The following is a 12,140-nucleotide window of genomic DNA, read 5'->3' as shown; positions in this document are numbered from 1 at the left end:
GTGTGGGCCCGAGGCACACAGAACCTTGTTAGGTGAGCTCCAGTCTGCTGGCTCTGCTGCCAGGTGGCGACAAGGATACCACCTGGCTCCCAGGTGCTGGGTCAGTGAGTGGGGGGCAGAGCCCCCGGCATGGGGCAGGGTCTCAGGAGCCCATGGTGTGGGGAGGGCTGCCATGAAGCACAGGGCAGGGAGGCTGTGGCTCCTGGAGCTCGTCCTTGACCTTGCTCACAGCACGCAGCAAATGCATCATGTTCACGAGCGTCAGTGGGACGTCCACCTGTCGGCCTCACAGATCGCGGTCTCCGGGGCCTGACTCTCCAAGGAAAACCAGCGAGGACTGTCAGGGGACCGGAAACCACAGGAAATGTGGAGGAAGAACAAACGCGCTCCACTGCTGATGTGCGGCCCGGGCCGAGGCACGGCAATGACACGCTCGCCACAATGGGGCAAAAATGCACATTCAGAGGAGGGCCGGGTCATGGCTGCATCAGGTTGGGGACAGGACAGAAGCTTCTCCTCCCTGTGGACTCAGACCAGCATCGCACCGTAACCCTGTCATACGAGTGATCCATGAAGGGAGGGCACCCCAAGACGGCACCTGTGGTCAGTCTCCATGGGGGAGATTTTCCGCCTTCCCCACCCTCAAGCTCTCAGGGACTTCCAGCAGCACCCTGAAGCTGCAGGTGCTTGAATTTGGTGGTGGTGGTGGGGGGCAGGCAGCTGGGAGGAGGGCAGAGCGTGGAGCCAGGACCCTGTCTACGATACTTGATGGCTAAAATTTCCTGCCTTTGGAGCCTTCAGGTCTGGATGCGAAATCTCCCCTGAGAAACGTGGATATGTAAAGGTCAAGGAGAGGGGACTGGGTGTTGGATACAGGGAGAAGACACCCCTGGGGTGCCCACCTCCCATACGGGAGTGCTGGGTTCGAGTCTCAGCTGCTCCATGCTCCTAATCCAGCTTCCTGCTGGTACCTGCCCGGGCGGGCAGCAGGTGTTGGCTAAAGTACTTGGGTCCCTGACACCCACACAGGAGACCTGGATGAGCTCTGGGCTCCTGGCTTTGGCCCAGCCTGGCCCTGGCTGTTGTAGGCAACTGAGGAGTGTAACTGCCGATGGGAAATCTGTTTGCCTTTCAAATGAATTAAAATCACAAAACAGTTGCACACATACAAAAGACGAGGAGGATTAAAAGGAATCCAACTTACATGGACACAGCGGTTGGAACGAGGTCCAGTTTACAACACGGCTGTGCTGCACCTTTCTCCTATTTCAGGTTGCAGGATGGTGCCAGAGTCCTGGGCCACTTCCTGGGGCCAGCAGTGCCCAGCACCCTCAGTGCTGCTCTGGCTCCACCCCTCCTGGGCGGGGCCTCGCCTTACAGGAGAGCCTGTGCAGGGGGAGGGGTTTCCTCTGCTGGTCTGGCACAACAATCGAGTTGGTGAGAATGCACTGTGGTGTGGGAGACATGAGCTCGCTTGAGTGCTTTGTCCACTGCATCTCCCACATGCCTCCTAGGACCAAGAGCCCCTTTCTCATGGGAAATCCATTTCATTTGGTCCAGGTGGGGCTACTTCCCCACTCGATGCTGGCAGCACACACATCAGGCTCGATCCTAGCCAATCAGAGCAGTCCATCCTGTAGGCTATGTGATGGTCAACGCTGGGTGCAGGGCTAAAGCCAGGTCAGTCCGTGTCTCACTCTGAACTGGACGAGGTTCCAGGGCTGCCGTGTCCCTCAGGGCCTCCCTGCGTGGCTCCCTTCCCACGAGGCCTGGCCCCACCTGCCGCCCCTGTCCTCTCCTGGAACCCACCACACTTGCTTTTGTCTCTGACGGTGAAGGACCCGGCCTGGCTGTGCAAACCCCTGTGTGTGGAGCACGTGGGGTCCGAGGAAGAATGAGTGAAGAACCAGGCGGAGCCCAGGGCGTCCCCAGTGCCCCCCACGGCAGGTGTCCGGGACAAAGGCCACCTTCCCTGCTCTCTGGATTTTTACTTTTTCCTTAACGTGAACGTTTCTGTGCCACTTTGCTGCCCAGAGGGATCGACTGTCATGCCCTCAACTGTAGTCAGAGCAAGGAGACTCCATGCGGGGAAGGCACGTGGGGGTTGGCGTTGACCTTGGGAGCAGACACAGCTCCGGCCTTAGAAGAAAACATCGTTGAGGGAAAGTGGATTCAGAGGCACAAATTTCTGAGCACGCGACTGCCTGGAAACCGTGGGTCCCAGGTCGGTAGTGGTGTTCGTGGCTTTGAGTGCGTCAGCGGCCACCTGTATTGATCTTAGACATCAGCAAAGTCAGCGTGGAAGCGACTCCTTTGCACTGTCCGATGTTACTGGGACAGAGTGGGGCCCTTGGCTGCTGCCCCCGACCCGCCTCCACCAAGACTCAAGTTTTCACAACTCCCTCTCGGGAAGAACGCCCGCGGTTCTCTCATCCATGCCCCAGCACAGCAGTCACAAGCCTGTGAATTCTCAGTAGCGAACACTCAGAAGCGCTGCCACTACCAAAAGATAGAATTCCGCCTTTCAGAGGGGATTCTGACATCCTACTGTATTTCACAATTATAGGAAGTGATGGAGTTTAATTACAGCTTTATCTTCAGATGGTATAACTGACTGTGCTCATAGTGTGGAAGTCTCCAGTGTCTTTATGTCTTCTGAAAGAGACATGATGGCATCTCCAATGAAGCCCACAATTTACTCAACCTAATCTTTTACTTAAAATGACTGCATTATGCTAATGCACGTCTCCAGTTCAGTCAGCCCCACCCCGTCTCCCTTCTGTCAGTGACTTCGAAGCCCCTGTCCCTGAGACCCGAGACAAAGGCATTGCGGTGAGCAACCCGGGCTTGTCCAGGTCTCCCATCTCTTTCCTCCACCAGCGTCTGCCTCCATCAGAAACTGAAACCCAAATGCGCACATCCGAAGGGACACTTTCCTGTCTCAAACAACAGGCCTCTCGGAAAAATACCTTCCCTTCCCACCTGCACCCACTGGAGTTGTAGGGGTTTTGCGGATGCACTGTCCCAGGTGGATCCCAACGAGCCAAGCTCATAGGAACCAGCCTTGCGGATAAACACCGAGTACCTACCAGCCCAGAAAACGTGGCCGGCTCACACTGCATAAGTCCAAGGACCCTGGAGTCTGGTGGCTGACACACGACAGAAAACTAACATATGTCAGGACTTCCCCAACGCAACTTGTTTATGGCTTTAGATGTGTGGTTATCTCCAAGTAATGGTTTCAGTAGCCACGTGATTGTGACAAACCACCCTGGGGAAGCCGCCGTGCTACCTAGGGAGACGGATGCAGCTTGCACTGCACAAGCAAGGAAGGTCACATCACACGGGCAGGACATCTTTGTGGCTATGAAGACCGACCGGGACAAAGAACACTAAACTCAAGCTGTCCAGTCTGGCTGCAGATAACAGGTATGGTTTGACAGCAACGTACGAGGTCTTGAGATACAAGATTTGAGGCAGAAAGAGCCGTTGAAAGAAACCGAACTGCCAGCCAGCAAGAGCACTGCCCACAACAAGAACAATTAGAAAAACAAACAAATGCACCCAAAAACTCCAAAGGTATTCTCCAAGTGACCTTGCTAGCTGGGCGTCGCAGGCATATGTTTTGAATTTTCTATCCTTTTCTTTGTAGGCAGATTTGGAAGTAGGGTTGTTTTACTGAAATACAATGCTGGGTTGAGAAAAGCCCATTGCTAAAAGGGATCGTTAGTTGGAAGGAAGGGCCCATCCGGTCAGGACGGGCAGCCAGATCTGCAGACGGAGTAACGGACATCCTGCGTGTCACTGGAGGATTCCAGATGGCTCAACGGCTCGGCCAGGTCCCCGGGCCAGGAGCAGGAACTGGATGACTCCTGGGCTCTGAGTCACCATACTTCCCTGGAGGCAAACGTGGCCACAGCCCAGGGTACTCCCTGAGGGGCGGGGAGAAGAAATACTGCACACACATGCCTGACAACAAGTTCTCCTTCTCTGAATCATGAAAAGCTAATTCAAACCAAGCACTGTCACAAAGCATGAGAAGGCGTTCTCGCCCCAGTGCATCTGGCTGGCCGGGGAGCCTGGCGGAAGCAGCTACCCCTGCCCCCAGGACCGCGCCTGTCCCGGGAGGCTGCTGGGATGGAGGCAGATCCCGACTCCATGCCAGGTCTGGGTGAGAGCACACAGGGACTGTGGGAAGTGTCACTCCGGCAGGACCGGGGCCCGTGAGCCAGCCTCTTACACGGAGCAGGCCTGCAGGGAGTTGTGGGGGGCAGGGGACATGGACAGACAAGGGTTCTGGTCCTCAAGCCTAGCCCAGGTGCTACACACACAGAACCACCTGCAGTCTGTGTGCCGCTCCCACTGCCCCTGCCTCCACCTACACGCCACTCCCTCTGCTTCCTCTCTCACCCCGGCAAGAGGGGCAGATCTGCCCTCACCTACAAAGCCTGGTGTCTGCGCCGTCCAGCCCACCATATGGTGCCTGGGGTCCTGTCACAGCCCCTTTCACAAGGCCCAGGATTTGGGCATCTTGGTCACTGGTCTGTGAGCACCTGTGTCACAGAGTTTGGATGCACCTGGCAGGGCCCTACACACGGAACATCCTGTAGACTATAGACTGCAGGATTGGCCAGAGGATGGCAGTAGCCCCACGGGGTAGGTGCTGTGCCCATTTGACAGATGAGGCCTAACGTGGCGAGCAGTTTGCTGATGTCACCCTGCTAGTAAGCTTCAGCCCCACCCCAGAGGGTCCACACCCTCACCTGGAACCTGGAACCATGCACCTTACATGACGACGGGATTACATGAGAGACAGAATGGGGACATGGGCCTGGGTGATCCAGCAGGCCCTGTGACGTCACGAGGTCTACGGAAGAGGCAGGCCAGAGGGTCAGAGGGAGACGGAGGGTGGAAAATGCTGGATGAAGGGGCCAAGGAACACAGTGGCTGCTGGAAGCTGGGAAGGCACGATCCTGGCGGCTTGGGCAGGACCAGCCGATGAGATCATAACTACCAGCCCTGGTCACGGTGCGCTAAGGGCCTGCAGCCAGGAGTCCCTCAGGGGCAGAGAGAACTGTGCATTCCAGCTGAGCTCACTTGGACACGGGGCCAGGTGTCACCACGCAGCACGGTGCTGAAGGACATGGTCGCTCCCCCAAGCTCCTGGTGCCGCGAGTGCCCTGCCCCCAGAATGCTCCTTGGAAAGGAGCCCCATCACAGCGCTTGTAACTCAAGAAGGGACCATTATTGTCTCTGAGAAGGGCTGGGCAGGGGACGGTCACTGGGGATGCTTCCAGCTGCACAGATCTGGCCAGCGGCTGCAGCCGTCCCAAAGTGACCTCAGTTACTAAGCCCCGTCAAGCCCACATGGCCGTCTGCCTGCCCAGTCATGGCCACAACAGTGCCGCCCCCCACCCTACTATTGTCTAGAGCACCGCATGGCCCAGCAGGCCAGGGTCAAGGGCGAGGCAGAGCCAAAGACAAAGCACTCAGGGCCCAGGACCCAGAGCCCCCACAGTACACCTGCCCGCGTGTGTGGGCCCAGGACTCAGAGCCCCCTCGGCACGCCTGCCCGCGTGTGTGGGCCCAGGACCCAGAGCCCCCTCGGCACGCCTGCCCGCGTGTGTGGGCCCAGGACCCAGAGCCCCCTCGGCACGCCTGCCCGCGTGTGTGGGCCCAGGACCCAGAGCCCCCTCGGCACGCCTGCCCGCGTGTGTGGGCCCAGGACCCAGAGCCCCCTCGGCACGCCTGCCCGCGTGTGTGGGCCCAGGACCCAGAGCCCCCTCGGCACGCCTGCCCGCGTGTGTGGGCCCAGGACCCAGAGCCCCCACAGTACACCTGCCTGCGTGTGTGCACCTGGGGAGCATTGAGGCAGCTCCTCTAGGGGTCGCTGTGACCACGCTGCTCTTGCTCTACTAGGGAGCTGCAAGGTCAAGGGGCAGCACTGGCTGCTGGGGAAGGGGTTCCAGGCAGGTGCCCAGCTCTGGAAACACCTGTCCTTGCGACCTGTGCTTGGTCCTTGCTTCCACATCACAGGTAAAACCCAAGCTCCGACATTCCGTCAGCATTTTCCATCACAGCTGGCCTCCCTGCTCACTCCAGAGCCACGTACCTCATCACAAACAATGGACAAATGTCAGCACTGCCCCCCTGCCCCAGCCCCTGCCCTGGGCCCGGCTGACCACACTGGCCTCGCTGGCGCCATTGGACTCTCTGGCCAAGACTGAGGTCGGCCCTGTGGCCAGCAGGAGGGAGAGCAAGCCAAGGGGTGGGGCTACACTGCAGCAGGGGAAGTGAGAGGGCACAAGATGGGGCAGGGGCCTCCATTTGGGGAAAGTACCCCCCAGGGGCTTTGCAGCCCGAATCCTGGGAGCTGGAGACAGGCAGCAAATCACAAATGGATGCCCTCCCAGGCCCTGGATTTCTGGCCCCAAAGATGGGGCCGTGGAGGAGAGACACTCAGGGGACTGGTTCTCCTCACCCTGGCCTGTGGGCATCTAGAACCTGCCCTTTCAGGGTACCGGGTCATAATGGCCTGGGTTCGAATCCCAGCCTCGTGACCTTGGGAAACGAACTTCTGGCCTCAGAGCTGGAGCCTCATGGTCATAATCCCCAGCTCAGGGGCCATCGGACGGTTACCAGAGATGAGGCATGCCGAGCACACAGCCCAGGGCCCTGCCCCCAGCCCCAGAAAGCAGTGAACAACGAACGGTGGCCTCATGGGTGAGCCGGCCACTGCGCCCTGGCCACCTTCCCCCGGGTGCCTTCCCTGAAACGCACACCAAATCCGTCACTGCCTTTGCATCAGACGGCGGCGTCCAGGCTGTCGCGCACCTCCCCACGTGCCCTGAGCTCCGCCGCCCAGGCTCTCATCCCACTGTCCTCCCACTCACAGAAGCCCTCCCGGTTCCTCTCTCTGCCACCCCTAGCCCTTGACGGGGTCTGGTCTGAGCTCGAAGCTGGGTCACCACGACCTGAATGTGGTGGGACTGTCCGTCCATCTGTGTGGGCAAGAACACATGGAGGCGTCACATTGAGCTCAAGAGCCGCTCCAGGCAGCGTCCCCCTTCTGCCACTCTGCCCAGCGTGGCCCTGGCTCCTCCCCCCACCACCTGCCCAGGTGGAAACAGCATGGCCTCCCCTGTTCCACCACCCCAGGCCCGCCTGCACCCCACTTACCTGGTCCCCAGAGTGTGACACACTGCTGCTCGTGGGTCTGGCAGATGCCGTTGTAGCAGTAGCCGTCCACGCCCTGGCACGGGTGCCCGTCGTGCAGGTACACGTTGGCCGGGCAGTGAGGACCGGTCCCTGTGCAGAACTCCGGGAGGTCGCAGGAGTTGCTGGAGCCCCTGCACGCCGTCCCCGCAGGCTTCAGCTGAAAGCAGAGGGTGGGTTACGCTCAACTCCTGAGGGAGAGGCGGAGGCGGCCCCAGCGGCACCCCCAGGGTGCCACAGGAGGGGGTGGGGTCGCTAACACAGCACAGAGAGCTCACGACTCAGTCCCCTCATCCTGCACTGACCCGAGAGCAGCCTCTTTCTAGTCTCGGGCAACAGTAGGGTCTCAGATGAGCAGATGAGCAGGTTGCTGGTACCTGAGCCCTCTGGGGAAGGGGAGGGAGGGTGGGGTGGCTGCTGGGCTGGGGGAGTCTCACGGGGAAGCTCTGCGGTGGCCAACACTGCCACATTCCTAAGCGGACATTCCCACCGCAGGGTTGGCATTAACAAAACTACTTCCCAGGCCACAATCAACATACAATGTTACTTTGTCGCTCAACCCTGGAACCTCCTTCAGCCTCCTTGGGGAGAGAAACAGCAAAACAAGGGCGTGGGAGAGGGTGCTGGAGACGCTGGATCGGGGGACTGAGGCCCAGAGAGGCTGGTCTGGGGCAGCGCAGCCAGGGCCCCACACCCTGGGCGTGGCTCCCCGCACACTGCAGTGATCTGGCGACTCCTGCCCCCTTCTCGAAGGTCGAGGGGCAGAAAGGAGTGTGCGAGTCCAAGGAGATGGCACCAGGCGTCACCACGGACCCCTGCCTGTCTCCTCCCTTGCATCCTGCCCTGGGTCTGTCGTAAGCTCAGCCTGGCTTCCTACGCACCCTCAATCCTGTCCCAGGCTCCTTCCATCCCACTCGGTGGGCGCAGGAACTGGCCTCATACTATTCCCCGAGCTCGCCACCGTTAGGTGGGGCTGAGGGATATCTGAAGCTGGCCGGGAGGGTTCCAGGGCACCTCTGTGTCGCCGTGCTCGGGTGGGACGCTAAAGGAGTGTCCTATAAGCAGAACGCGGGATCCATTGCTTCACTAGGAAGGAGTGTGACTGCCCTCGGAGCCTCTGCATCAACAACGCAGGCCTCCGGCCTGCCAGATGGCAGACAACGAGACGGGGACACTCACAGCTAGCGCTAACCCTGACCTACTGCCATGGCGGGGATTATCTTAGCAGCAGCCCAGTCTGGTCCACACCAAGGCACCAGAAAGGACCACTGTTGGCTGGGCCAGGTCAACCAACCCTTCTGTCGGGAAGACACTGAGATGGAGACGTTGACACACAACCCCAGGCAGCTGCTGGGTCACCAGGACGACGTTCTTGGGATCAAGCAGAGGACCGGGGGTGAGCCTGTGGGACGGGGGTTGGTTCCGGTTCTGGTGAAAGGGTCCCACCGGCCTCCAATGTATCCAGGGCTGGGGAACCTTTCCTCTGCCGAGGGCTGTTTCGATATTTACAACGTCTCTCGCAGGCTGTACAAAAGGACCAGCTTACAAACGAGCCTGCTGTGCATTTACTGAACTCGAGTCCCACCCATGCTTGTCTCGGCGGCAGGGCCCGAACAAGCGAATCTGTGGACTCCTAAGGCCCGCGGGCCTGATGCCCCCATGCCTGGAAAAGAACACTGGATGTTGAGCTTGAGTTTTGCGGCTCTATTCGTTTCCAGCCCACAAGCAATTTATCACAGATGATTAGCAGTTAAACTGTGCATCTTGCTGGAAGATGGGGAGCTAATCCAAAACGAGGGCTGGATATTGCCCACCTGCACACAACGCAGCCACCGCCCCCACTGCTCAAGCACCACCCGGCGCCGGCTCCGCACCTGCCGGTGCCGTCAGGGTCGGGCCGCAGCCCCCAGGCACTCACCTGGCAGTCTTCGCAGCACAGCCCGTGCGCGCACACGGCGTCTGCCTTCAGAGTGCAGGTCGTGGCGTTGCAGCAGCGGTTCGTACATTCCTGGAAGAGGGGAGTGGGCTCTGATGGACAGGGCCGTACAGTGCGGCCAGCTCGCTAAGTGCAAAGGTCACGTCTTGGGCGACCGCAGAGGGGAACAGAGAACACGAGAGGCTGGCACCTGGACAGAAACCTGCCTGCCCGAGCGTTTTCATCTGCAAGAAAACAAAACTTCTGTGCAGAGTCCATGAACGCTCCCGACACGGTCTAGGAGTCCCTGGGAAGGTTGGAAGCACACAAGTACCTGTTGTGGGAGCAAAGGGCCGGGACAGGAAGGCTGCGTGGCCGGGAAACTCTCCAGGCACAGCACGGTGGGGTCTGTGGCGGGGTCTCACATGGGGCTCACTCACCAAGTCAACTCGCTTTGTCTGAGCACTTGATAGAGATCAAGTGCACGCTGCAACGGCAGGTGTGCAGGAGCCCCTCGCCCAGTGCACAGCTACCAGGCTGGACAAGGCCCACCAAGGAGCAGGAGCGGACGTTAGCACAGCCCCAGAGGCCAGGAAGCAGGTCTGGGGGCTGGGGCTCTTTGATTTGTGGGAAATTAATTTTTTTCATTTTATTTGAAAGGCACAGGAACAAAGGGAGAGCCAGAGATGCTCCATCTGCTGGTTCTCTCCCCACACGTCCACAACGGCTGCGGCTGGGCTAGGCTGAAGCCAGGAGCCCAGACTCAACCTGGGTCTCCCACCTGGGGCCATCACCGCTGCCTCCCAGGGGCCCAGACTCAACCTGGGTCTCCCACCTGGGGCCATCACTGCTGCCTCCCAGGGGCCCAGACTCAACCTGGGTCTCCACCTGGGGCCATCACCGCTGCCTCCCAGGGGTCCAGACTCAACCTGGGTCTCCCACCTGGGGCCATCACCGCTGCCTCCCAGGGGCCCAGACTCAACCTGGGTCTCCCACCTGGGGCCATCACCGCTGCCTCCCAGGGGTCCAGACTCAACCTGGGTTTCCACCTGGGGCCATTACCGCTGCCTCCCGGGGTGCACCTCAGCAGGAAGCTGGACTCAGAGCTGGCGCAGGGACTTGAACCCACGCCCTGCAGCAAGGGACGCAGGCATCCCGAGCAGCGTTTTAGTGGCTGTGCCAAACGCCGGCCCCCGATCTGCAGGGGGTTTCAACAGACAGATGGACGATTAGAAACCAGGGCGAGAGAGAGTGAACCTCCTTCACAGGCCCCACTTCTCCCTCGTGAAGGAAACGAGAGGACTCCCTGCTTGGTCCTCGGCTCAGGCTGTTCTCACGGTTACCCAGGGAGTGGCAGAAATCCTCATTCTCCAGAGCGTTCCAGTAACTCGGGGCTTCGTGTTTTAGAGGAAACCACCCTCATCGTAAGACGGAATGTTCCCTGAGCCTGCAATACTGCTTCCTTTATCAATTTAAAAAAAAATATTCAATGGCCAGCGCTGTGGCATAGCAGGTAAAGCCGCCATCCTACAGTACCGGCATCCCATACGGGTGCTGGTTTGAGTCCCGGCTGCTCCACTTCCCACCCAGCTCTCTGCTGTGGCCTGGGAGAGCAGTGGAGGGTGGCCCATGTCCTTGAGCCCCTGCATCCATGAGGGAGACCAAGAGGACTCTCCTGGCTCCCAGCTCCAGATCGGCGAAGCTCTAGCCATTGCAGCCATGTGGGGAGTGAACCAGCGGATGGAAGACCTCTGTCTCTCTGTAACTCTGCCTTTCAAATAAATAAATAAATCTTTAAAAAATATTCAAAAATGATGTTCCTTAAAGAATTCATACACTATTGGCAAAGGTGAGGCTGGGCATAGACTAATTGGACGGTATAACAGTTTGCTCCCGAAGCCAGCTTTTGGGGGACAGATTGATATTAGTATCAGAAGTGCGATTAATAAGATTTTCTCAATAGTCTGGAAGATTTATGGTGAGAAGCCCAAGCCGCATCCTGTGGAAAGCCATGAATGATGCTCTCTGGGTGTTTGCCGCTTGCTCCCATCATCCACACTTCCCAAGTTATTAAATCTTAGATTTGTCGGAGGGCTTTATAAACATCCGGAATGTGTAATGTATACAGTAAGATAAAACTGCCAACCAGAAGTTGTAGCTGTAACGTCCAGGGCAGTGAGAGCCTCTGACTCATGGACTTAGAAACTAAAAAAGCTCAGAATTTGTTCTGCTTTTTGCTCCAGCTCAGGGCCATGGGACGCACAGAAAAGTCGTGGTGCTCCCCACGGTCTGCAAGCCTCAGCCAACAACGGCCAACCAAGCCAAGTTCCTCGATGTCCCCAGTGAAACCCGCCATCCTATATCTGGGTCCTAAAATCCTTTCTCTTTTTCCCTCCAACTCACCAAGTAATATAAGCAGCAGCTCAAATGGAAATACAGCCAAGTAGAATGGTTTGACTTCAAAGGGGGTTGATAATGTGAGAAAGATAACCAAGTCTAAAAGATATTTGCAAGCTACCGGCATCCTCTTGACTTTAAACAAGGAGATAAGGCTGCTCCCCAAGCCTGTTAGCTGGAAGAGTGAGTGAGTTGTCAGCACAGCCGTATGTTGCCATCAATCCAACGCCCTGTACGGGAAGCCTTTCGCAATCGCTTGCCTTTTAAGTAGCCCCGAATCTGTGTCTCGTGTCTCGTGCGGTACCGTGTTTCTCAGAAGAGACAAAGTCTTCATCTGCTGATACATTCTTATCTTAGTGCTCAGAGAAGTGCAGCAGAGCCAGTGAACACCGAGTCTCCAACAGAGAGAGTCTAAAGAAAGCGTTAGATTCTCTGCGAAACCCTCGCTGGCATTCTCAGGCCGTCGTGGGAGATGTGGAGTCTCTCACAATGGGCTGGGAGGAGGTAGCAGTGCATCTTCCCAAAAATAATGGGGAGGATTTCTGAGAGCGGGGGAGCACTGTTCTCACCGCTCACTCCCCGGCTCCCTGATGCGACCCGAGGCGGTGACACA

General features: G+C 58.3%; 1 protein-coding gene across 1 annotated transcript in view; it reads right to left on the bottom strand.

Moving 5' to 3' along the window:
* ADAM12 (ADAM metallopeptidase domain 12) overlaps positions 1–12,140 on the bottom strand; it is a 319,392-nt gene that overhangs the window by 33,323 nt on the left and 273,929 nt on the right. Inside the window, exons 13-14 of the mRNA XM_062215166.1 lie at positions 9,134–9,223; positions 7,180–7,375 (exon numbers count right to left, since the gene is read on the bottom strand). Coding sequence (XP_062071150.1) covers positions 7,180–7,375; positions 9,134–9,223 — 286 coding nt within the window. The remainder of the gene's footprint in view (positions 1–7,179; positions 7,376–9,133; positions 9,224–12,140) is intronic.

The sequence above is a fragment of the Lepus europaeus genome, chromosome 17, assembly GCF_033115175.1.
Source record: "Lepus europaeus isolate LE1 chromosome 17, mLepTim1.pri, whole genome shotgun sequence".
In the NCBI taxonomy this organism is placed as follows: Eukaryota; Metazoa; Chordata; class Mammalia; order Lagomorpha; family Leporidae; genus Lepus; species Lepus europaeus.
This window is presented reverse-complemented; position numbering and strand designations above follow the sequence as displayed.